General features: G+C 37.6%; 1 protein-coding gene across 3 annotated transcripts in view; it reads left to right on the top strand.

Annotated features, from left to right (window-relative positions):
- LOC148425483 (receptor-type tyrosine-protein phosphatase U) overlaps positions 1–27916 on the top strand; it is a 196495-nt gene that overhangs the window by 85956 nt on the left and 82623 nt on the right. For all 3 annotated transcript variants that reach the window (XM_088410178.1, XM_088410176.1, XM_088410175.1), the window contains exons 3-4: positions 11003–11274; positions 24138–24219. In XM_088410178.1, the coding sequence (XP_088266304.1) occupies positions 11003–11274; positions 24138–24219 (354 nt within the window). The remainder of the gene's footprint in view (positions 1–11002; positions 11275–24137; positions 24220–27916) is intronic.

The raw sequence follows: 27916 nt of genomic DNA, 5'->3' as shown, positions 1-27916 counted from the left end.
AATGATTAAAAACTGCCGTTTTTGAGGTTCATTTACAATAGGGGTGCCCAAACCTTTTTGCCCAAAGATCCACTTTTCCAGCAGCCCTCACCCTGCGTTAGACACATGTACCTAAACTTGAAGTGGCCTCTGAAGATATTAGTTCTCTTAGTTCATCACCAGATGGCACTACATTCTACACACTGTCACATTAAAAGTAAACTAATACAAAGCATTTTAAAAACTTCGGTGCCCTTGGATTTTTTTTTTTTTTTTTTAAGAGATGTGATGACCATCCATCCATCCATCCATTCATTCTCCATGGTCACTTTTCCTCACTAGGGTTGCTGGTTTGCTGGTTTGCTGGTTTGCTGGTGCCTATTCCAGTTATCTTTGGGCAGTAGGCCTGAACTGATTTCAGGGCACACAAGGATAAATAACATGCGATCACACCTAAAGTGTCCAAAACACATACTACACTTTGTTTTGGGAATGTGGGAGGAAGCCGGAGTGCCCAGAGAGAACCCACGTGGGCACGGGGACAACATGCACACTCCACACGGGAAGGCCGGAGCCAGCTAGAATTGAACTCAGTCTCTTAACTATGGGCGGACATGCAGACATGCTAACTACTCTGTCTCTGTGCCGCATGTGACAACCAAAGATATTAAAACACACAGTGACCGCACTTTACCACACTATAGGCCTGACATGCATTTTATGTTTTCGGCATGTGGGATTGGTAGTTTTTCCTTTCTTTTTCATTTGTACAAGATCATTTAGTCCTTTATGTCCTTGAAAATTAGATTGATTTATTATTTTAACACGAGCAATAGAATGGGATTTAAACATAAAAATTCCAAAACAGTTTGACTAGCGACTTTTGTCATATCTCTTAATATTGTAGACAAGGATAGCCAGCTTAATTTCTTCTTTGCTCTCACTCAGTTTTTATGAAAATTACTTTTTTATACCCTTATTTGATAGCCATGTACATGGCTATCAAGCCATGTTCTTCTTTTTATTTTAAGGTAATCCACAATAAGATGAAGGCCTCCCCTCCCTAAGGAGCTTCGGTTTTATCGCGCATAACCTTATTGCCGAAACTATATGCTAATGGATACACAGCACAGTGAATTCCCTCAATCGAAGCGCTGTGTTCATTGGTGTTACATAACACTTATAAGCATTGAACTTCAAGCTGTACTTTATTTTTTGAAGTATGTATTATTTTACCTTTTTGATGCATTCCAGTGTCAAATATACCGTCTGTTTGGCATCCTTTTGTGTCTTTCTGAGTCATAGAACCACCAAGCCACTTGTACAAGGTTTTAAGACAAATGAAAAGTACATCTTCCCTTCTTTGTGTGTCCGCTCGCTCGCTCGTCCACAGAAGCGTCCCTCCTGGGTAAAAAGGACAGCTGATCGTGAACCGCCTAAGAGGACAATTTTAAAGGTCAGCATAGGCAGTCTGTTGAGAGTACATCTCTTTGGAAAGACGACAACACTCACCGGCGTTGTCTTATCTAACTTAAATGCTGGAAGGCACAGGCTACTGTGACAAAACCACCGCTTGTATTTAATTTATTTTCCACCTTAAAATCAGTCCTCTGCTGTCGGATTCCTTCTCGTTCATTTCCAGCCCTAACCCATCTCAAAATCACCTGGGGGGTTCGTAATGGTCTCCTTGGTTTCTGCTTAGGGCGACAAAGCCCCGCCGAGAAAGCAATCACAACTCTTACTTGGGGCAAGGGAATACAATAAAGTTAAAAGCAGAAATGGTGGAAGTTTTGTCAAGTGTTTTTCAAGTGAGGGAAACCAGAAAAAAGGGTAAGAATGCCCCGTGGCCTGAGAGCCTAATTTTATTCTCTTCACATCGTCACCCATAGGTTTGTGTTTGCATTTACAGTATATGAGAACAGCCAAAACTGGGATCCGAGAACGAGGTTTACAGATGACTCAAGTGTTTTAAAGTAGCCGTGGATACATGATGTACTGAGAGAAAATTGCAGCTTTGATGAAGTGTGTGAGGCCTCTTCCATTATTCAAAATGAAATACACAAGATATGCCATTTGAAATTGATCTTTGGTCAATGAAAAAATACCACAGCCAGAGGGCTACATTGTTTCAAAGAGGGAAAACGTCAATACAGACTGTGTTCACTGGAATTTTTTTTCCATTTAAAGTTCTGCAAGAAACTGTGACAATGACAAACTAAATAAAAAGAGGCCAACAGGTATGTCAGTGGAGAAGTGCACAAAGACACACCTGTTTGGATGATGGCACTGCGCCATCTCAAGGACTGAAAACTATTTTCATTTCATTTATTTCCATAATATTATTGAATACAACAAACACCACACACAAACCCAAAAAGCCATACATGACATGGTTCAATTTGTTTTACTCAAGGAACCACAAGCAAAAAGTCATTATAACAATAATATACAGTGGACCCCGCCATATAAAATTAATCCATTCCAGAGTTGGGATTGTAAAGCAAAATAGTCTTATAGCGGGCAATAAAAACCTATAGTAATTACCTCATGCATGCAAAATCTTGAAAACATTGAGTCTTTATATACGTACTAAAAATGTGTAACAAAATAGTATAGTAAGTACTACTGATATATAAAATACATGTATATAACTAAATAAAATCCTGAATAAAAAACATAAAGGAAAAATGACATTTATTTACCTTTGGAGTGAAGTGACTTGAAGCTAGATACAACCATACTCCCTCGAGAGGCTAGTGATGCATATGCCTTCTTTGTATTTCGATTATCTCCATCTTCGTTTCCATAGTAATCATCTTATTACTCCTCCCTTTAACATCACCAGCAATTAACCGATTAAAGTTTGAATTAAGCATGAAGACGCACAATAAATACGATGTCGTAAGTACTCACACGAGATCAAGTCTTTAGCTTAGCCGCATATTAGTGACACCGTGCCGCCGACCAATAGCAGACCAAAATCCTACGACGTATGCAATGATGCATATAGTGACGTAGGAGTACACAGTAATACGGACACACACACTAACCAGCAAGTTTGAATTTTGGAATTGTTGTTTGTGCTGTAAAGCGGGAAAAATGCCGTAACAAGGGGATGAAAAAACTTCGTATTTCACTTCGTAACGTGAAAAAACAAACAAACAAAAAACGTAACCTGGGGACACCGTAAACTGGGTTACGGCGGTCCACTGTAGTTGAAAGTTATACAAAATAGTTGCGACCCTTGTTCTACATTAATGTCCCTGGCTTTGCCAAAAAAAAAAAAGGGGGGGGGGAAATAAGACACACAAGCAATTACTACAATGACCGACTTATATTAAACTGAGTTAACCTTCTGCCCCATTCTTGTCCCTGATCCCACATCCTGACCGACCGTACCTCCTATTAAGCACCCCCGAGATATGAGAGCAACGGATGCCAAATTTGTCCAGATTACCTTTGATTGCATATCTAATTTTCTCAAGGTGAAGCGTGTTTGTGCCACTTTTGCAATTATCAGTGCATACGATAACATGCATTTCTGCGCAGGCCTCAGCCAACTTTTTTTGTGTTAACACACACCCACCCACACACGCACACCGGTGTGTGTGTGTGTCTTTGTAATGATTCCCTCACGAACGTTGGCCCTCATCTTTGTCCTTACATTTAATAACATCTGCTTTTACATCAATTGTTTTTGTTTGCTTGTTTGTTTGATTTTTTTAATTTTTGGTGAGGTTTCAAAACAAATGCCTGTGAATTAACAGTGGGTATTATTATATCATTGGTCTATATGTATTGCTGCACCAGTTGTGAATAAAATTTAGTTTATAGCACCGATTCAATGGTAGTTTTGTTAGTATGTCTATCATATTTTGTGCATTAGCATTAAACGTTTTGTGCCTTAGCATTAAAGGAGCACATTTTTAATGTTACTCAGCAATAAATGTTCAATACGGCAGTAACAAAATTTACAGTTGACATACTGACACAACTCATCATAATTCTTCTGTAAACCATTTTACTTGGTTGAAATAATGTACTACCTCTATAATCCTGAGATGAATCAAATTCAGCTACAAGTTATTGCTGTATTAATACTGTGTTGATAGAAACTTTTTTTTTTTCTGCCATGAACTGTCATCTTCATGCAAATTAGAACGCTGTTTGTCAGTCGATAAGTCAGGCGAGAGAAGTGATGCGGCATTCAAAACAGCATTGAAAATGGCTGAACGCCAACATCGTCAAATGGTGAAACTATTTTAGTTGCCAGAACCGGAGTGACAGTTTGTGTGATGTTTTTGAAGCTATGTGGCATCACCACAAACTTCCTCCAACATCAGAGAACTACAGACAAGGCAGAATATATTGACATGCCGCAGCCATCCAAAGAGGAGCGGCGAGGTGCAGCAAAGGCAAGACTGATTTTTTTCCTGAAAACTTTGCTTGGGGTAACTTTGAGTATTCATAAGAATACTGAAACAAAATGACATTTCGTGTCCTAGTTCATGTTGCCTCATGTTCAAATTCTAATTACAGTTTTTTCGTCAGGTCACAGTAAGGTCACGCTCTCATCCTTTGAACATTGTTTATTCGGAGCCAGTTTTTTTCTGGCTGTTTTTTTTCATTTGGCAGTTAACTTAAGAAAAAAAAACACATTCTACCAAGTAATAAGTATCACAAAAAGTTATTTTGTAATACTTAACATTTCATTTGCGAACCATGGGTGTGTTTGTTTTCAATGAAAGACAATTCAACTCATAGCTTAATCAATCTGTCAATCAAACAATATTTATATAGCACATTGCACAAAAACTTTATTTGTATGTCTTATCAATATGATCATAAATCACTTTTAGGTGAGCCTTCACTGGTCTGCATCAGCGAAACAACAAAAATGCATGAACAACATTTTCTAGGATTTCTCTCTTAGGCTCCCTCGCCTGCTTTCTACCTTTTTTTTTTTACCTGTTTTTTTTAAACATCTTTTTTTAAGATTATTATTGTTGTAAGGCAAATTTGCAATTCAAGTATTGCTCTTTGAGCCTAATTTAAAAGTTACCTGTAGCAGTGCATAGTAATGTTAAAGGGGAAGACAATGCAAACGACGTCTCTACAATAATGTGTTCCCTATACTCCAGCTTGTCATAGTATTCTAATTCAAAACTCAATTTTTCTTCAGTTTAAAAAAAACCCAAAGTAAATATGTCATTCTTGTTTAGTTTTTGATGCAGTCCGGTGCTATTCTTAGAAATTTGCTATTTATATTCTTATAATAACAATATTACTACTACTACTACTACTACTATGAATTACGTTTTTTAAAAAAACAAAAAACATGTTAAGACCAAACAAAACCTAACTAGAGTAGAAATGAACATACAATAAGAATTTAGTTTGTTGTACTCTATGTAATTCATAGACAATGATTACCATTACTATTCTTACACCCATTTGTTAGTCCAAAGTAGCCAGAAACATATGAGGAGGTGTTAGGTACTTTTATAGTAGAAAGGTCTTACATCATTTTCTATTAACAAAAGTGTTGGTGAAGTTGAGCTACAAAAGTATATTTCAAGATTTTCTGAGAATGGTTCTTATTCCTACATCTGCTAATTAAGTACCGGTAACTGTCATTTGAGATGAAGAAAGCATTCTTATATGCGTTTCAAATGAAAGTCGCGATCGGCATGACGGTTCTTGATGGAAGCCAATGTGCAGTTCTCTTTTGAGCACCGAGGGAGTATGCGCCTCAAAAGTAAGAACACCAATATTGTGCGTCATTATGAAAAGTCAATTATGGCAGTATAATTTGGCATTATTATTCTGTCCCCATAAAAGATGTTCCCAGGAAGGGGACGAACATCCTCACTATAAATGTTTATTACACAACTTCAGACCTGCCTGGAATTATGCATGAAATTAGACAAGCTTGAACAATAAAGTAGTTGAAAGAATAACGTAGCTGTTTACACACATTAGAGTGTTATGACGAGGCATTGATGTTGTTGATGGCTGGCCCGTCTCATGAAAACTTTTAATGCTCTGTGACAGTTTCACAACATAATGAGGCAATTTTCCATCCGGAGGCTGCTCTTCTAACAGCTCTAATACTGCTCTCAGGCCAGCCCCCCCCCCACCCCCAATCTCCTTTTTTAAAACATATTTACTGGGTATGGGCTGAAGCATATTGCGGGTGGCAGTGAATAAATACAGAGTTAAGGGAACTCCTGCCAAGCCATGAAAATTGAGTCCAAAAATCTACATGACCTTCTCAGAATACAATATTAGACAGAAGATGTGCCGAGAGCGAACCATAGCTCAATGTAACAGTAATGGCACTGCAAGCATCATCGAGGACACCCCTTGAAGTCAAACACAGCCGTAAATCCCATTAAAGTGTGTATTTGAGATAACTGTGTGGCCTTGGATGTCACGGGGACAAAGCTTTAGCCCACCACAAGTTTTATTACAGGGAAAATAGTACTTTACCATTATCGTCTTTCCTTTTCCTCTCCGTGTTCTAATTTGTTCAAATGTAGCTTTGTCATTCTCCTTTACTGGCCAGAGACAGTGTCACCTCTAGCTCGTGACCAGGTTGGAGTCCAGCAAGAACTCTCTATGAATTATGATGTGCTCAATCATTCCTAATCTTGTTACGGATGTTCGTTTGCCCTTGACAGCAGCATCAATTGATGGAATGCAATTTCTCTGCGCTTTGCTCAGTCATGCTGCGAATGCCTGTATGCATTTGTATGTGTGTGGTTTTTTTTGGTCTTTTTTTTCAAACTGTGTATATTAATAGAATATGTACAGTGCCAAAATGGCTGCCTTATAGATAGTGCGCCAAGGTATATTTGTGATAATTGCGCAATGTGTTACTTTGAAAAATGGAAATGGACCAATCAGAGATCAGTGAGTGTAAAGGGTCATCAACTCCAAAAGAGCAAGAAATTCTTGCTTTGCTCGGGTTCATGAGGTAGAGGCTACTGATCCATTATTGCCTAGTTTGTCATCTTTTTTTATCTCGAGTGCTCGTTATGCTAATGATATTAACAAAAGACTGCATGATCTCCGTTAACTTTTTCAGTGCCAAGCGGTATCTGAAAAGGCACCCTCTATAGTGTCTTGTAAAATTAACATTTTCACTCATCTTTCAAGGTCATCAGAATATTCTGTGCTATAGCTATGTAAACATAAATGGTATCATATGAAAGATTCCATTCCTAAGTTACTTGTAATACATGTGTTGTAAGTGTGAAAACACTGCCATCCATTGGTCACAGTTATCACTACAGTGCTCAATTGGCTTAATATTAGATAGGTACTAGTCAAGGGTGTCAGCCTCTCTCCATTAAAAAAACAAAAACGTATTTGATGAGAATTTTATTTATTTATTATTTTTATTACTATTTTAAAAGATGAGAATTCTCCTCCATGGCACTGAAAAAGGTAAACTATTTATCGAAAGCCAGGAAAATGTACACAGCTGTGGAGCCTTGTTTTCCTCAATACGGAAAAAAGGTCTGATCCCTCACCAAACACTTCTTACTTTTATCTTACCTCGGCAGTCCACCCAAAGGGAGGGCGAGTCTGCCCAACAAGATTATATGTGCAGCGGTGCAGATCTATCGAACAATCCAGTCATATATGTCAAATCATCATATGTCAAAAGGGGCAACATATGAAATTTCTTTGAATCTTGTTTTGAGTCGTCCAGCTCATTTTGCGAAGTCAAACCTGACAAATTGACAAATTCAAGTCCAATCCATAAAAGTATCTCACTGCGTAGTGTAGTCAAACGTGACTATAATAAACCTCTTCAATTAAGGGTATAGCACTGAAAGCTGTTTTTATATTATAAAAAGGATAAAAGCAGACTGATAGTTTTTGGTGAATAAGAACTGATAGTCACTGCTTCAAGTGTTTTTTTTTATTTTTTGAAAGGGGCTATTCAGCATATTCATATCTTAATGCAAAACTAATTTGGCTTTTCTATTATAGTGACATTCCATCTCATATCTAATACCACTTTTACACACCATGGTTGCAGATGTGATGCAACCAATAACTGAAATACTTTCATGTATCGTTGACAGTAGTTCAGTAATACATTAAAATACATGACGTTAAACATTAGCTCTTCCAAAATTCAGTGTTAATTAGTCTTACTTCTTTGGCACTGGTGTGAAATTCAAGGTCAATGTGTAGGCTACTCTATATATAATAATGTTAACTGGCTGATTTCAGAGTCATAACAGCACATCGAGGGAATCTGTAACTACAATGTGACCTACAACAAAAATGTTTTTGATAACCATGTGGTATGGTATGCATTCATTTCTACTTGTACCAGTATATATTTGTATTTGTTTTGTTCTCAAATGCCCCCCCCCCCCCCCCCCCCCACAAGTAGAAAAGGCTATGTTTAAAATAAAAAAGCACAATATTCTGGTTGAAATGTTAGAATTATAAAGAATTGAAGTCTTATTAACTTATTGTTAATATTTACAAGAGAATACAATATAAAGTTGAGTTGGATTGCGAAGAAAAAGGTAATTTAAGCAGCAAAAGAGTTGGATTAAGCAAAGGCTGCCTTTTTCTTTTCCGTTGTATTTCTTTTGCCCCTCTTTACAAGCATTATTGGTTCCGCAGTGAGACAAGACCTTGGATGCTTGGCAAATTACATGAACTAAAATTACACCTAATGAATTGTCTATACCGAATGATTCACTGTGGGCAATCTCACACTATATCAAGATTATAGCACAAAATATCTCCCGGACTTCTTTAATTTGTCACGATGTTTAATTCATGGATATTTCATACATCACATGTCATCTTATAGGGAACCTCATTAAAATGTCACATGGCTGCACATTCATGCTGAATTTGTTAGTCGCTGGTTCATGAACGATAGCTGTGTGGTTGGGCCATGCACAGGTCTTAATAACGTCTCTATACAATATATTATGAAGAAGCACATATAGGGTCCAACTACCAGTGAGGACGGTGCAGCTTTACCACCAGCCCTTGGTATGATTTTATGAGTCCCCTGTGAGCCTGCAGGATGCACGATAGGAGACTGGATTGTGAAAGATCTAATTAAACAGAGCAATATGAGAGTGCAGTGATCCCCAGCCTCGGACAAGACACAAATCAGTGGCTGTTGACAGTGGGCTGCAGGGCAATTGGGCTTTGCTGTAAAATAAGTACTGTAGCCTCAAGATAACGACCAACCCCGGTCCCCCGGTGTGGTCCCCGGTTTAACTTTCTTTACAAGTTAGGGTGATGGGTTGTTAATCTCAATCCTATAGCACAAGACATTAAAGTAAATGTTTGTCCTGTGCACCCTAAATGGATTATTAGTGTTGTCAGGTTACCTTTTGTCCAAAAACGAGATTTTGTGTTTTTCATATATATAAATATAATATATATATATTTAGGTATTTGGACGGCTGATTGAGTGGTTAAGCCATCGGTCTCACAGTGCAGTGGTCTGCACTGTCTGCATGCTCTCCCCGGGCTTGCGTGGGCCTTCTCCAGTGTCCACTCACATTCCAAAAACATGCATGGTAACTATATTGCTATATACTCTAAATTGCCCTTAGATGTGTTGGTGAATGTGAATGGTTGTCTGTCTCTGTGTGCCCTGTGATTGGCTGGCAACCAGTGCAGGGTGCCCCCCGCTGACTGTCCCAAGATGGCTTGGATAGGCACCAGTAAGCCAGCAACTTGAGTGAGGATAAGAGGCTGGAGAAAATGTGTGCGCGTGTATATGTATACACACACACACACACGCGCACACACACACACACATACACACAGCGAGAGAGATAGAGATAGAGAAAACCGTGTCTGTATTGGACTGTATATTAAACTTTTGAAGATGTACGAGAGTTGATGCGATCCTCTTCCTGAGGAACATTCTCGTTTTGTTTTTTTCTTTTTTTAAAAAAGTGTCTTAATCACATTTTATTGTGCTCATCAGCATTCATTTGCTGTTATGTTTGAGTAGAAAATAACGGTCTTCTGGCCACCTGGCGCCAACGCTCGACTGTGTGGTCTCTAAAGACATTGAGTGAAGGAGAAAGGAGAGGCCTCGGAGTACAATGACGACAGGCTTGATTATGCGAGTACACAGGAAGGTCTCCAGCATTGTTGTGCTAATCATGTTAACGGACAGAAACTCAAGGCAGGACAGATGCTCGGAAAGGCCAATGAGGTTATGTTATCATGATTAGGAGGCTACCATTGGGATTTCTCCTGTACCGTTTTTTTTTTTTCTATCAGATGTATTCCTTCAACAGTTCACACAAATGACTTCCTCAGCCATTATGACTTTTTATTCACCAGAGTACATATTCCCCCATTCATCAAACGCCTACATGCATGGCTGTGATTTGATTGCGAACAACTTCCAATTTTTTATCATGTGGATTTGAACTGCTAAAAATGGTTAAAAGCAGATTTAATCCTTTGTGATATGTGTGTCTTAGTTCACAGAGTGTCTGCTTAACACAAATCTCTCCTGCATCGCGTATAAGCTCCCAGCAGTTATCTACAAATCAGTTTGAAAAGCTATGAGTTTTTGCTTTTTTTTCTTCTCCATGGCTTCATCTCATTTGGTGCGAGGCTCACGCATTGGTGTAAAAGCCAAACCTCTAATGATGTTCTCAATAAGTAAGTGTTTGAGAACACATTGCCATAACGTCGTAATTGTATCCATGAATATTTTAAAACAAGGACGCAAATTACTAGAAAGAGAACACAAATTATTAATATGAATATGAATCATTAAATTTTCCTGTCTGCTGTTTAACTTCACATATAGTCCGAGTCTGTTTGAGATTTATATACTGTACTCTGGCTATATCTAATAAAGATATAACATGCTTTTACATGTCAGCTCTGGAGAGGCCCCGGTGTAATACAAAAGATGTGTTTATATTTCATCACGTCTGTGTTTTATCATTATGGTGCGCATTTACAGATGTATTATTATTTTTCATTCTCATTTTAGGTTCTTATATGTTGGTGAATGCTTCGCAGCACGCAGCGGGCCATTGCGCTCAGCTGCTGCTGCAGAGTTTGAGTGAGAACGACACACACTGCGTCCAGTTCAGCTACTTCCTGTACAGCCGCGATGGCCACAGTCCAGGAGCCCTCAAGGCCTACGTGCGTGTCAACGGCGGTCCGCTGGGCAACCCCGTTTGGAACACGTCCGGATCTCACGGGAAGCAGTGGCATCAGATGGAGCTGGCTGTCAGCACCTTCTGGCCAAATGAATATCAGGTAAAGATGGCCGTGATTATTAGATTTTTTTGACCTCGTTGACATTTGACTTGAATCTGATTCAATTACTTGTGTGGCTTTGTCATATGCACCATTGGAGGATTTGGTCTAGATTTGCCAAGTTTTCTAACCTACACGCAGTCATTGGAAGAAATGAAATACAGATATTAATTTAGTGCTTTAGTAGATTTTTCGGATACTACTTTTTTGTTGTTGTTGTTGTTGTTTCCTGAGTCAAATGATTACCGGTAGTTTAAATGCAAGCTCTGCAGGAGCTTGAAAATGATCCTAATCATTTGCTACAAATATCTCACAGCTAAAAGACGTCCCTCCAATAGTTAAATCGACAATATTTATACACAATATGTACTCAACTGTCATTTTACGCTGTCAGGCCTAATTACAGCCAGCTACAATAATGCTCATCGTGCTTTATAGCCTATTTACAGTATTGATTCATTGGCTGGCACTGAGTGTGTGTCACAGATTTTCCTGTTGGTTTGCAGATGGTTTGTCAGGCGCTTCTAAGGTAGATCCATCTTTTGATTCAATTTAATTTTTCTGCAAACTCAGTGGAACTGTCAAAAAGCAATTAAGTTGAGTAGTGTGCATTTTATCATGAACTGTCAGCGCCTGTAACTTAATTGAATTGTGTTCAACCCTGCAAGAACTGACCTTCACTTTGTAAATAGTAGTTCCTTGTACAAACAGGTGCAAGATTTAAAGTGAGTCTTTCCCATCCTGTAGCCTGACAATGAGGTAAATGGTGTCTCTGATGGACAGGAGTAAACAGTGAACAATGCTGTTTTTTTCCTAAACCAAGTCTACACAGAAATTCCAAGTTGTTTTTAAACTTGAAGTCCGTATTATGTAAAACATGTTTAATTCAAAAGGACACAGTGTCTGAACTGGAGACAGTGTCATGAGAGGTGTTATTAAAGGCTTTATCTTATATTTGCGGAGATATGCCGATTGTATTTCATGAAGAGTAAATGAGAATACCTAAGCTACTGTTTGCAAATTTGAGCAGCAACATATCAGGCCAATCAGACGCTATTGATGTTTGTGTTTACGTTAGCTGCTGTGCCAGTATCAAAAAGGATCAGATCAATATTCATCCTTCTATTATTTTAACAGCTTATCCCATTCAGGGCCGCAGGAAGCTGGATCCTGTCCCGTCTGGCATCAGAGAATGGACAAATACCGATTCAGTCAGAGGATCAGATCAATATTTCATTTCTAAAGAATTATCAATTGGTCATATGCATTGTTAAATGTGCATTATTCAGGGAAGCCGGAGCCTGGGTAAGAGGTCTGCGTGTCTTGGACTGATCGCTCGATTTTGGTGGGGGGTGTTGACATTTTGCGACTGATAAAACATGCGCATAGCCTTCCGATAGACTTGCTTGATTTGGATTAGATTTGTTTGCTATTTTGACTGTAGTAGGTCAGAAATGGAACACAAATGCCATGAGATGCATACCAATGTGGTTATGACTAAGAATGTGCATTTGACAACATTTCCATGATGGGTGCAGAAAATCACTACCAATTAATTATGTATTAGTATTTTTTTTCTTCTTAGGACGCAGTAGCTGTCTTATATGGATTGCCAACTTTGAGTGCACCAAAAATATGTCAGCTGGATTAACTTTAGATGGCAGACCAGAAACATATTTTCCACTTAATAAATATTTCCATGAATAATAAAACATTCTTATTATAGTTTCTGGGAGTTCTGTATGAATATGTTTGCAAAACTGCTACTCAATTGCTCCTCCATACAGAATTCGTGAGCTTCCTAAACTAGCTAATAAGGTGTCAGGGAATTGGCATCTTATTTTAATCATAATAATTCTCCATCCACTACTTAATTTATCTCAGCATGACATCAGCAGTGTGAATCATCCCATCTTTGCCATGCCCTCATTAAAGATTTTAATAGCTGTGGTTCTTGTGTTGGAAATATGACAGTGAATGAGTTGAACAGTGTCGAGTGTCTTGTTGAAGATGGCCTCAGTGGATACTGAGTTGAGGTGACATCACTGGTTTGCAAAGTGGTATTTTGTCCGCATACAGTTTCAACGTAGCTCTCAAGCTATTATGAATGTATAAAGTATTGGCTATGGTTGGGATGGGGAAGTCGACCAACTCGGGTGGATTGACTTTAAAAATACGTTGACTAAAACTATCTGCCTCAAAACTCTGATGAAGCCATGTTTGCGCTACTGTTTTCTAGATGGACTTTTCTTGCGGAGTATCTTGCAGTATTGCAATGATGGCCACAGAGATAGAATCCGCCCCCAAAAAGCTTGATATAACAAGTTTGGACTCGTTTCCTATTTAAAAAGATGGACAAAATAAAATATTGTGTTATTGCAAAGTGGACCTGGCATAAACACTGCATTGCTTCGACTCTTGCATTGTAAGTAGATGTGAACTAAAGAGTAGTTAGTGTTTGTTGACCTTAAATGGTAATTGCTAGCCCACTAATGCTAATTTGTAGAATATATTAGACTAAGTACAGTGGGCCCCAGGTTTACGAGATTAATCCGTTCCGCAGATGGGATCGTAACGCGAATTCACTGTATGGCAGGCAATCCAAACCTATATTAAACAGCAAATGCGTGAAAAAACATTCAAATTGTATATACATATTACAAATTTGTATCAAAATATTATAGTGAGTGCTGCTTACATATAATATACATGTATACAATTAAATAAATCATAAAAAATATAGAGATGATTTATTTACCTTTGAGTGCTGTGAGATCTTGTTATAGCCATATTCCATAGTGAGGGGGGCCTAGCTAAGCTTAGCTTTCTTCATTCTAGTGACATAAGCAGTGACGCTTGTATAGACGTATGAGCGCGGAACGACTCGCAGTCACGCATGCACACTGACCGCCATGTTTGAGGAGGAGTTTTTGTCGTAGTGTGAAAAAAATAGAGGAAAGAGGGACAAAAAAAACCACGCCACGGTCGCCATCGTAAGGTGAAAAAAACACAAGCCAGTGACGTCGTAAACCGGGGGTCCACTGTATCTGTATTAATATGCATCGATTAATTGTTCAGTCTTAGTAAATTATTGAAAAAATGAATACAATCCAATAATAACAAAATAATTTTGTTGGGCTGCTTGGGTAATGAATTTTTAAAAATATTTGCTATTGGCAGCCCTAGTTTTACAGCTTATAAAAACTCGATGGTACTAAACACACTAATACCACATCATCAGCCCAACATATATCCACTTTATTATTACTGGATAAACATTACTGATTTACTACATAACCTGTACCCCCCATAACAGATTTTTGGTAGTTGTTATGAACCTTTGATCTACATTATTTTTTAAGTGAAACTTTGGAGACAAAAATTCACACCTCAGAATGTAACTAATTTGCATTTGTTTGTGCACTGCGAAATTATAACTGAGCTAGCGGTAACCTTTATCTGTGTGTGCGTTTTGTTTTACTTGAATCACTTTTTATATTCTTTTCACGTTTGGCATTTTACTAATCCCGTTGTTGGTCAGTTTAGCAGCCATTCATGTGTACATTCGGCAGCAAGTAATGGCTCTGTGAATGTTCACACACTTTTTTGAAAATAATGTGTTTGTCTGTACAGGATTACAAAAGGGATTATAAAGGGAATTAACATTTATATTGGAAAGCTTTACTTCAAACCACACGATGAATCAGTGGAAAGGATGCTTCTTTTTTGTTTATTTTGTTAGGTGGTAATTATTCACATTCATGTTTAAAAACAAAAAAATTATATATTTGTAAAAAAAAAAAAACATGCCATTTTCAGCAATGTCTCAAGAGGTTATGATTTTAACAAGTAAAGGTGCTCAATATCAGCAACTAAGTTTTTTTTCATGTTATAGTTTCCTCTCGGCAAATGTTTGGCTTTGTTTTGTGAATCGGTCTTATTGTTATTACTTTTTCTCTTATCCCAGCCCACTTACAGTTTCTCGCTAGTCAAAATTTTTCCTTGGCTGCCAAATGAGAGGAGGATGATTAATATGAGGAGGAGTGTAAGTCTCTTAAGACTGGGCAAACACTACCACCTTTGAATAAAGCAACTCAATCGGTCTAATACACAAGCCATGGATTTTTTTTTTTTTTTTTTGCACTTGCATTTTTCTTCAAAGTTTTTGAATGATTGTAGCTTGGACATCTTCCTTTCTTCAGCAGTCATAATTTTGTAAAAAGCCAGTTGTTGTTGTCATCACAGCTCTATCAGTGGTTTAGCCACCCTGTGAAGTGTTATGTAGACTTTCACAATACGCTCTCAAATTAGCTAGCTATTAGAAATAAAATGTTCTCTGTCAAAAATTGTTAAAGGTCAGATGATCTTGACACAGTGTTTGCCACACTCACACTTCTTACGCAAGTGTTGCAAGAGTTGCACAATATAGTACAATGTAGTATAAAATACTGACAGCATTTTCACCAATTTGTGCCCAACCTTATTCAAGTAAGTTAACCAAAAAATTAAAAACAGCTCTTTCTGTAATGCAATGCAGTTTTACAATACTGACTATAACAGATTAAATACATAATAAATCAATACCTATTTGATGGCCTCAATCAAAGCCTGTGGAAACAAAAAATAAATCACACACTTATAACCATAAACAGCTGGATTGCTTTAGGGCAGGGGCAATATAAGGCCTAAGAGAGCATTTGAGCTGGACTTCCATGCGACACCGAAATATAATAAAAGGCCTGAACAACTGTTATAAAACCTCAGAGCCTTTTACTGCCGGAATACTGTACAATACATCATAGTTATTCTTTACAAAAGAAAAAACAGTGGCACCTGATGGAATAAATCTTACCAATCCCGGGACTAGGGGCAACACAGTTTTCATGAATTCTCATTAAAGTGGCTCCAAAGCACTGGCTCCAAGTAGCTTGCAAATTTGTTTTCAAGTTCTTGCACTCTTCACAGCAATACAATAACTTTATATTTCTGACAAAAAGAGCTATACCATCTCATTAAACAAGCAAAGTGTGTAACAGAGGTGGAGATGGAACCTCTTGTCATTCACCTTTTGTAAAATTGCCTTCAGGTAGTTTTCAGTTCTTTTTTTTTTTATTTTATTTTTTTAAGGTGGTATAACAAGATCTTAGCTTTTTACCATGAGTTCATGTTGCATCCTTTTTCTCGTAGCCTTTTACATGCCATCGAAAAAGAGTAGCCTACTCAAGTTTGTTGTTTAAGTATACTTTATGATGTGTGGAAGATTTTTTTTCAGTCTGTGGTTATGTCTGAAAAATGAAATTGCCACTGCAATTGTTTTCTTTAATATCCACAATCAAGACATGATGATTTCAATTTCATAAACATATGGAGAAAAAAAGTAATTTATGGCCTTCTAAGTGTTTTTTTCTTGTTGAATTTGTTAATCTACTCCTTATTTGAAAAATTATGCTGTAATTAGGGTTTCACAGTTGATTATACAGTACTTCTTCAACTGGGAAAATGTTTGGTAGGATGTATTCTCTGTTAATCTATTTTAAACATTCTTACATTAGATTAGTTTTATTGTCATTGAACAGAAATACAATGAAATTCAATGCACTCACATACTGGATTCATTGAGAAATTTAAAAGCATAATATGAGGTCAATAAAACATGCTAAAATGAACAAGCAATAAAAAAAAAAAAAAACATGCATTTGTCAGCGCCACATTCATGTCTTCATGTGCTGTACTGTCATTCTACTCATCTATTAATGTCACTGATTACAATGGTGCCCAGACTTACAAGTTTAATTCATTACATCCCCATGCTCGTAACCCAAGCCATCATTCCTGCTTCAAAATGATTAAAATACCATTAATCTGTTAAAAAAAAACACTGTTTTCAGTATTGCGCTTTATAAAACTAGATAGTAAACACAATTAAAATAAAATAATTAAAGTCGTTTTATTCTTGTGTGCCTTGGCCCCCGTGCAGCAATCTTATGTATACAGACATAAGTAATTCCCAAAGGTCTGATGATAAAATGCACAAGATGGTCTCAACTGTTTTGTTTTTGCTGTGGTCAAAAAACATGCCTGCGAGTGTTTTTTGCGCTGTCATCCCGTGTTTCTCCAGCTTGTGTTAAATACAGGTTGTCAAATGTTCATTATTGCTGCATGTCAGTGCTAGTTTTGTTAGCACATCTATGGCCTTATGCATTGTGCCACTGCAAGGGCTTATCACTCAAATTTTGGCCACAATGCCTGACAAAAAATCAGTTCATATCTGGAAAACCTAATAGGTCTTGCTACGTCTGCAAAATGTTCTTATATTATTGTTGTCAACAGCACACCTATTGGTTGCTGTCAAGTTATTGAATTTTTTTCACCTTGATTGCTCACTGAAATGATTTACCAACAAACAGTTCCACATAATTCAATATACTTTAAAATATATTACCATTTTCTCCTATTTGTAGTCTGGAGCTTTACAAACTTGTCTTCCTTCTCCCTATGTATTATTGATTTTTCTAGATGATACTGTGGAAATATAAAGATCACCTTGAAAAGTTTGACCAGAAGATGTATCTGTGATAGTATGCACCCTTCCCCTTCTTGGTCGGCCTTTCAACTACGAGGAGTATCTTCCCATCAAATATTTAAGATGTTATCTAGCCCTCCAGACAGGCTCCCTCCGTGGTTAAACGTTTCCTCGCTTTCTGTGCTTTACATTGAGCAATTCTCTTCTTTCCACTTGTTGAAAGTACTTCAATTTCAGAGCGCAAACAAGTTTGCTCGAATAAAGGCAAATGAAGGAAGGCATCATATCGGGGAAGCAGTTGTTAAAAAAGCCGTTGATGAAAAGCAGATAATTTGCTAGTGTCTCTGGTGTCCCCAAACACTATAGTGGCAACACAAAATGAATGTCAGCAAAGAGGTGAATGAATGATGAAGGAATGGAAATCACTGTGTCCCAAAAAAAAAAAAAAAAAGGATAAAATCCTTGAGCACAGCCTAATTGAGAACCCCAGCACCACCAGGACCTAGCATTTGGTACTCACTCCTTCAGTCATTTAAAAGTCTTCCTCGATGTCATACTCCCACATTAAGCGCACTGTCTGTGTGCACACAGCGACTTTGCATTCAAACCCGTGTCCTCGAAAGGTTTCATAAGTCCATCAGTTCTGGTTTTCGCGATTCCCTCGGGACTCGGTCCGAGATAAATTCTCCGTCATTGTGGAGTGACAACATAAACAATCTCATTCACACCCTTACGAGAATGATTCGCAGCCCGGACAGCCAGTCCAAGCCTCTTCAGTAAACAAACAAATAGAATAGTGTTCCCAGGATAGGAAAACATGGGACCACCAATGCGCTGCATCATGTTATGTTGCTGTGCCGCGGTCCGTCAACTTTATGCAGTACTTAAAAGATCTGCTGCGCTGCCGTGCACCGCACTTCCACAGTTCAGAAAGCACCAAACAGGAATAAGAACCTGATGTTATCCAGATTTGCAAAGAAAAAAACACTTCTCACAGACTCCACATTTCTTCTCCTTTGATGATTGAATGAGCCTAAAAATGTTTGGTTTCCCTTCTCTGTGCTATTGTCATCAAGACGAAAACAGCAATCACTTTCCTTCTGTTGATTGGCACTGTAACATGTGGACAAATATACATTTCTGTTTGAGTCCTGATTCTATCATTCACTTAAAAGTTAAACTGAATACTGTATGTAGTCACCCATTGGAAATGAAGCATGCACAACTTTACACAAACGGAGTTTGGTATGTTTATGGAAGTTTAGAAAACGTTTTATTTTTTCTATTTATTTTTTTTAATCTTGCAAGTTAACTATTGCTTCTTGATTTGCTTGTTTGTAGCCATAAGTTGCTACCTTCACATGCTCTTTTCAGACTTGTCAAATAAAGGATTTCCACCCTATAGCAAACGTGAGGTTTTTTTTCTCTACCACCATCAACATACCGCTTTTTAAAAATCCTAATCAGTTGCTCTTTAAGGACACTAAGAAACGGGTAGTCAATTACGCTGTCTTACGGCACAAGTAATCAGCATTAGCGTTAGCAGCTAACTACAGTACGTAGTGGATTCAAATGGAGTCTGACATTTCAAACTCAGGTCCATATATGCATTAAACATTAGTAACTGCAAATATTTAAACAATGTGGTCTTTCTCTCGATCTATTAAAGCGGACATGTAATAAGAATGATGAGGGCTTAATTACGTTGATACCGTATATGAATATATTTGAAATGTTTAGTGGAAAAAAGCACCGTCCCTACAATCCATACTTAAATCAGTGTTAAAAAAAGGCCTTTTTAATGTCTCAGTTTGTCATTTTATGTATCTCAGAAAGCAGACGGGAGTAAATCATGACGATGCTTTGCACACCTATAGCTTGAAGCCGAAACATTGTTAATCAAATAATTTTGATTCTACATGTCTTGAATCTGTAATAACTTCTGAATTCACTCATATACCTAAATCTGAGTCAAATTGAATTGGGAGAGAGTCAAAGTACCCACCCCTCGTACATTGGGGATGTCACTTCATGCATTCTTCACTGATATACAGCCATGGATTTACAATTTCAATTTATAAGTAAGTTGTTCAGGTGATATCAAAGTTGGATGTAACTTAAAAAACTATTTTGAGGTTGGAATGCATTGTATTTTTTTTTCCATTTTTTGTGTTTTCACTAGTTAATGTGTTTTCATTTTGTCTGATAACCCCCCATGGCGTCAGATTGAATAATTCAGTTGAGCCCTCATGTTTTTTTCCCCTTCATTACTTAACATTAGTTAGCTTCATCGAGGGTCCGCCTCATAAAGAAAGGCAACTGCCTCTTCTTATCAGGAAGGAAACTATCTTCCCTAATAGCCAAAGATGTTTGTTTAGTGGACTGTAGAAACTACCCGACAATTTGAGAGAAAATTGGAGAAGCATGCCTATTTCCAATTTATTTTTATTCTTTGGTTTTCAACTCCACATGATACACTGCACTTTTTTTGTTTATTGTTTTTAACTTGTTTTATAGTTTATTTGATTTTTATCTTCGTACCGCTCTTTGTTATGGAAGTGGATGTTTTGAAAGTGTTTTATAAGTTAAATGGGTTGAAGGAGTCGTAGCATACCAAATTGTATTGCTGTTTGGAAGTGTGATGATAAGAGAGGTAATTACTTCTACAAACTGCTACACTTGTTTTTTGTTTGCTGGGTGAAAGAGGGCATCAATTTAGGGAGAGGATTTATTTGTTCAAGCGGACCTGGCGAATAACGAAGAAAACATGTCATAAGTGAGGCCGCTATTTGAGCAAATGCATTAAAATTGACGAAAAATCACACCGGGTTATTGTTCTGTGATAAACAGTTGTCTTTGCATCACATCTTATCGCAGTAACATCTACTTGTGGCTCCTTCAGTCAAAAAGTTGCTGTCAAAGATTTGTAGGTGATTAAATTCATGTCAGCTAAGTCTGAAAATGTTTCTTTCTCCACGCTGAACCTGTGGCTACGAAAAAGCCCTTCAGCAAATACAAACTGAGGGTTTTAGACTGTGTTCACTGCACTGTCTTCTACCCTCTGGCATTTTCTGCCTGAGCAGATTGAGTTTGGCACATGACCTTTCGTCTATTATATTTAGTGAGCGGTATATCTATGGCAGGTCTAATGTTGGGTGAAAGACCCTGTGTCTAAGGTCTGAAAAGTCAAAAAAGAATTTTATTTTTTGGGCCTTGAAAACCTCTCTTCATGTGTATGCAAACTGTAACTAAAAGCTCATTCTAAAAGCCAACATTGATGTGTTATTTTGATCAATCATTTTTAACTTTTGCTTTATTAGTTGATGTTCTCCGCTTTTATTTTAGTAGAGAGTCAAATAAGTTATCAGATCGTAACACAGGCGTATGATTATTTATCCCACTGGCAAAGAGGCTTTGAATAACAATTTGGAGGTTGCTGAGGTTTCCGAACAATCAAGCTACTTTGCAGTGAGGAAAAATAGCTTCAATTAGACATGAAAATCATTTTTTTAATCTTTTCTTTTGCATGAATTAACCAAATTAGGCTTTCAGGCTAATTTGGATTTCAGTCTAATGGCATGGTGTCAAGTTTCCAACAGCGATTTAGTTTTGAAACATGATGACTTTTACTCTCTGTAAATTGTATGTTCTGTGAGGAAGGCGGAGCATGTAAAATTTGATGGATTGTGACAATAATAACGGTAATCTTTTCTGTGAAACGTTGCGGTAGTTGCATTGGTTCTATGAACAGAAAAACAAACTGATCTCTAAGAGTAAAATAACATTGAAAATGATGTAGAGTAGATAGAGACTTTATGCTAATCTGATCGGCTTGATCGTGATCGATATTTCCTATGTAATGCATGATGAGTGATCGACCGTAATTTTCCGAGCGATCGGTTATGCCATTGTTCTGTTCCGTATATTATATTTTGTGTGAAGGTTTTGAGTGGCGCCATCATATCTTTCATTTTCACTAGTCTTTTTGTAGCATCACTTCCTTATTTGCAGATTGAATTCATTTATAACATTATAGTAATTTACCTACAGTAAGATGTTGCATTTGTTATTTCTCTCACGTTGTTTTTGTTTCACCTTACCAAACTTGAATTTGACATCTAGCCAGTTCTTGCATGCCTTCTAAAGGTCATTGATGTTTTTATCTGTGCATCTTTGTCAGGTTTAGGCATGGCAAAAAAATTATTTCTTTTATATATATATATATATATATATATATATATATATATATATATATATATATATATATATATATATATACTGTCTATATATTTTGATACTCCACAAATAGTATTCTAGTATGTGCAGTACTTTAATTCAGTAAGTTATTTAAATAGACATGCCTCATGTCGTTATCGGATCAGTGATTGGTTATTTTAGTTTTGTTTAGTCGGTTATGTTTAAACTCGCTGACGGGTGCTCGTGAAGGGCCCCCAAAATCCTGATCATCTAAAGTCTGAATATAAATGTGTTATTTAATTAATTGGAGTCTGGGTGTGCTCTGGATCAAAAGACTTTTCCCTCCATTAATTCTTTTGACCCTGCGTACACAGAGCAAATTCTTTTCAAATTGGATTTTCCTTCTGATTTCAGCCACTTATCTTTCTGGAACCTTTTCTCATGATCTCATTATTGTGTGTTTCCACGTTTCATGCCTGAAATTTTAATACAATTTGGGTTGAATATGGCACAAATAATTTTGTTTTTAGACAACGCTCCACTTCTATGTACAGAAATTGGCTCATTGCAGGTTACAAACAGCTCAATATCACATGACACATGACCTGCCTTGGGTCATAAGCTAGATAAGATAGAACAGTTGAATAGCGCCAAACTCAGTGTTTTTGTGTATTTATTTATTTTTTAGTTCAGTGACATCCATTCTCTTCAAACTGAAAGATGAATTTGAAAAGCTCATTCAAATGAGTTTGGCTTTACAGTCTTATTCTCAGTGACTGATGCAGAATTTAGGGATGGTAAAAAACTTAATTGGTTTTATGTGAAGATTTTATGACTGAATATACCTGAGCAGATTGGGCTCTAGTTTATGACAGGCGCCCCACACATATGGCGCGTAGTTGGCTGTGCCTATGAGAGCACAGTAAAAGTCAAAAATCAGTGATAGTAGCCACAATGTAATCTTTTGGTCAGAGGATTATGAAAAACAATATATCAAAGCAAGGCTTTCGATCAAACGCACAAATGGAACGTTGTCCTTGGCTTTTGAAAAACAAAGCTCACCCTCGTGTCTCATAACTCGCACCATTATTGAGGATGGTGATTTGATATTGATTGGGTTTCACATAGCTTATTGTTCCATAGGATAGTACAGACGTTTGTCCTCCCTTGCGTCTTGCGGCCCTGCGCAGCTGCACGATATGCTGTTATGGTTTCACAGCAGCCTTTGCTCAGGATGTAAAATGACTCATGCGCCACATTGTGTGCTTGCTGATAAAGCTATTATTTCCCTTGGCCCTGCGGACTCAGGCAAAACTTATCCATCTCTGTTCTCTGGCTTGTTTGTTTCTTCTATTTTTTATCTTCTGGCTTGTTTGGTGTCAACAGATGTACTACAAAGTTTTAATAGGGTTGTTTGTAATTAATGTCTCTGCCGCACAAAGTAGGGGAACCAGACGTCCCGGTTTTGAGCCTTGCGTTATGAGTCCCGACAGATTTTTGCTAGCCAGTTTCATCCCACTTTTAAGCAAGACTTGTCCCCGCGTCCCGTTCTTTTTTTTGTTGTGTGTGTTTGCGTGTGTGTTTTTAACTTCAGTCAGCAAGCCAAGTGTTTGGGCTACGGGTATGTCAGTCACAAAATTGTCATTGCGATCTTTGTGAGAATTCAATTGAAAAAACAAAAAAACCCAAAAAACAACAACCGTTAAATTACTTTCGCATACATGTTTGCGGCATAACAGAACTAGAACTGCTTTCTGCTTCCGTATCGGAGAATCATAGAAAATGTAGTCAGACTGAATGCGATCTAAGTGACTCTGGCGGCGTTTCCAGTGTGGGAATATTCTGCCGATTGAATTCAGTTGTATGAAAAATATTGTGCCAGGAAAAAAGTGCTAGCGTTCAATGATCAATTACTTACTGAAGTGGGTGCTTGTTAGAATGTATCGTTGGCTTGATTTTCAGCAAAATTGTGGGGTACTTGTTTTTAACTTTGAAATGCTGGTCACCCTAAGCAAAAGAGAACAGAGTAATGTTGAATGCGAGTTGTCAATTGTGCATTGAGAATGGCTGTCACTCCATTATAAATATGCCTGGGGTTTTATTAAAACCTGCTCATCTTGCTGTCATGTTTCACTTTTTGCAGGTACTGATTGAGGCTACTGTTTCTACGGAACAACAAGGATACATTGCTATCGATGACATCATGGTGCTCAACTATCCCTGCTGTAAGTGACACCTCTGACAATTTGTTGCAAATACAGAAGGTTGCTGTAGGAAAAAAAAAAAAGAAAAAGATTTAACGGTTTTATACACTTCAAAGCACCATGAAACATAAATAGGATGAAGAAAAGTCACGGTTGATCATCCTGGTTATCCTGAGGGATACTGCTATTAAAACATTTTTGAAGGCCGAGTGTGACGGTGAAAGACGCTCACTTTCATGATCTCTTGTTTGGATGTCAGTGTTGAGAGCTTTAGGTCATACATCTCTTTGAAGGATTTCATATATATATATATATATAAAAAGTCTCCTTACTGTTGGTGGCTTTTTGTGCCCTAGGAGAGGAAGTAAAGGCACCAGCTCACTATGTTGCTAGCCCATGGGGACTTTGTGTGAAACATTCATTCAGACCCTTGGGCCCGGACGTAGTCTCTCAGGGTCACTGTGTCTGTTTTGCTGAATGTGTGAGCTCTTGCCAGCGCATGCACATTCATCAACTGTGCTTGGCAATGCTTTGAGGTGAACTGCACTGAAAGGTTCTAGGATTCAATGGTATCACTCATTATTGTTGGTGATCATGATAAACCGACACTGGGTCGCACTTTTCTTTTTATCAAACAAAAACAACAACAGCCTGGTTTACAGTCTCGAGGCATGCTCCTACTGGAGTGCCCACTCCTCGTTCCTCTCTGTGACCACAGATGGTCTTTTGAAGGCTCCCACTGTGGCAATTATACAGTTAAGAATCTCATCAAGACCTGTGCACATCTCACAATGTGGCGCACATCCAGTAAGCAGTATTTGGCAGCACGCAGTGTGAGTGAGAGAAGTAAGATGAAATCCGAGGGGAGGGAAAAGTCACTATGAAAATGCTCATCAAGTTCACTTCTGTGTAAATAACTTAGCATTTGTTCTTTCCCAAACTTTCGTAATTAGACTTTGGATTTTTCGAACTTTCCAATCATCATTATTTTTCAATCATTTCCTCTACCAATGGTTCCCTGTCATCATTAAGCCAAAGCACACATTTTACATTGGTGCTTCGATAATGAGATTTTTCCAATCGAAAACGTCAGAAAATCAATGTCAAGGTAAAAGTTCACTTTGGGTCATTCCGTGCCAACTCACCCTCAAAATCTGAAAATCTGAAAACCAAGCCTTTTTGTGGTAGTGATGGTGATTGTGATTGATGGCGATGGTGCAGCACTTACTGTAATTTAAAATTTTAGGTCAGTAGTGGTTTGGGAGCCACGGCTTGGACAGGGCACCGTAGCTACCGAACCCCTGCTTGGATTGACTTAAAGTGTCGATTTTATTATGTCGCCATCACTATCAAGAAGTACACCAAGACAATCAAAATCGGCTTGGTTAAACCTAGCGGGGGAATTGAATGATACCTTCACAAATGACTCACTTTAGGATCTATTCAGTTTACAGGTACAATTTTCAACAGCCGAAAATGACCTTGGTTAATGTTCTATGTTTTATTCATGGTCTTGGTCTAGTTACTGAAGGCTCAGGTGTGCGCCTTCCGGTGCCATGTAAATCCTTTACTGCCATTGATGACTATAGATGTCAGAGTTTCATTTTTATTGGGCTGGCAGGGAATTTGATAAACATCCTGGGCTTCCATGTTTCCCACATTGCTAAAATGTTTTTTTTTTCTCTCTCTTTTTGTTCTCAATTTGGCTTCAATGTTGTTTCAAAGTACATTCTGTATGCTATTATATTATTATTACATGACAAGAGGTTGCTACACAGGTAAATTGCAACTTTCTACCCTCGCACAGATGGTTTAATTGTCCTGTCTGTCACTTTATATGCGTGGCATAGGTAGACTAACAAAAATACAGCACATTATTTGCTGTAAATACAAAAGGCTGAATTAAGTGAGTTTGAATAGTTTCCCGCAGCACACCTAATAATGTCTGATGGCACATTAACTCATTCACTACCGTAGTTGGTTTAAATATGTTAAAACTCATTCATTGTCAATAACAGCTACATGTCAAAAATCCATTTTAACTGTGAATGAGGTAATGTCTCACAGGACAATGGTTGGGAATAGTTTCCTGCACCACATTTTTAGGTGAATTTGGCTTTAGAGCCTATGCCATTATACTCAATGATAAGATACGTCTTAGACAGAAATGCAGGGCTGAGCGAAATCGAGCTTTGACTAGGAATGGCGTATGGACAATGGAGCTACAGGTATGTCAACCACAACACTCTTGATGCCACTTGCTGTAAGTTGTCTCGATTTGAAGAGCTTGTTATTTTGGGAAAAAAATTATATTCAGTATTTATTGGATTTAACAGCTTCACAGACATCAGCGTGAAGCACAATTTATACAGATCTGACTCATTTGTACTTAAATGACAGCTGAAGAAAACCAACCGCACATCAACAGGATGGGAGCCAAGTCCAGTGTGGACTTTTTTTTTTTTTTTTTGCCAAAAAGTTTAATAGAAATAATATATACGTTTACAATTACATTAGATGCTTCTCTCCATGACTGAGGTTTTGCTGCTTTTCTGTTCTGTTTAAACATTAATAATGGGGGGATATTCTTTATTCCTAGAATGATGATTGCATAGTACAAAAATCCTTTCTTCCTGTATTGATGGTTATCTGAAATTTTCTCAATCATCAGTGTAAAGCTTGAGGTGTATCGCGGAGGTTGCTGTTTTTTTTTTTTTTTTTTAGCTGTAATTGGTCTAAAGACAAGATTGTCAGCTTATCGAGAGTTTCTGCCAGCCTCTCAAGGTCTCTTTTTTAAGCTTATTACTTATGATGCTATTTACCTGCTCTGGAGAAATGTGCTTGCTATCATTGTCTATTGTGCACACACAAGATCAACAAGTCACCATATTCTTGATCTGCTATAGAGTGCACAGTGGTGAATGCGGAAGCAAAAAAAAAATAAAAAATGTTAGCGTCTCCCTTATGCTTCACCTTCACTGTTGCTCTGCCATCTTTTCCTGTCAGTCATCGGGAGTGACAACTACACACATCCTACCCGATTTCTCAGACATGGCAAGCCGTACGGCGGAACTTATACGCTGATTTGGTTCTGCCAGGCCTTCTCTTTTCTGCTCACTTGTTAATCGTGGAATTGGGTGAGAGGGTTACACCCACACTGATTCATTGGCAGCTCAGCTCAGCATGCCAGGACATTATTAGTCAAAACGTGGAGGATTGACGCTTTCGCTGGCTTTTCCTTCACACGTTCACTCCCACACTCTGCTCTGAATAGATTGCCCTTGATTTAAAATGTTATGTTCTCTTACAAATCACCACACGTATACACAGGAGTAGACTTTTTATTCACGTCTTAGTGACATTTTTTATTGAATTGACATACCTTTCACGATATGGTCATATATCATGGTATTGAAATTACAGCTCTAAAATACATCATTTTAAAGTCTTTTTTGCTAAATAGTTATTTTTTTACATTATAAAGTTTTATTTTTTCAAATGAAATATATAATACATCATTTGGTACAGTAAAAACATGTGCCATGCTAAATAAAAATAAATATTTAAATCAAATCAAAACAAATCTTCAGGCGCAAAATGTGTTTTTGCTCATCAATAAACATATATATGATTTTCTGATTGAACACATCCAATTTAAATGCACACTTAGTATAGAATAAGTAGTAGTATAAATAAAATTCAGAAGCTTAAATTCTGA

Source organism: Hippichthys cyanospilos, chromosome 3 (genome assembly GCF_059441005.1).
Source record: "Hippichthys cyanospilos isolate Australia breed blue-spotted pipefish chromosome 3, RoL_Hcya_1.0, whole genome shotgun sequence".
Lineage (NCBI taxonomy): Eukaryota > Metazoa > Chordata > Actinopteri > Syngnathiformes > Syngnathidae > Hippichthys > Hippichthys cyanospilos.
This window is presented reverse-complemented; position numbering and strand designations above follow the sequence as displayed.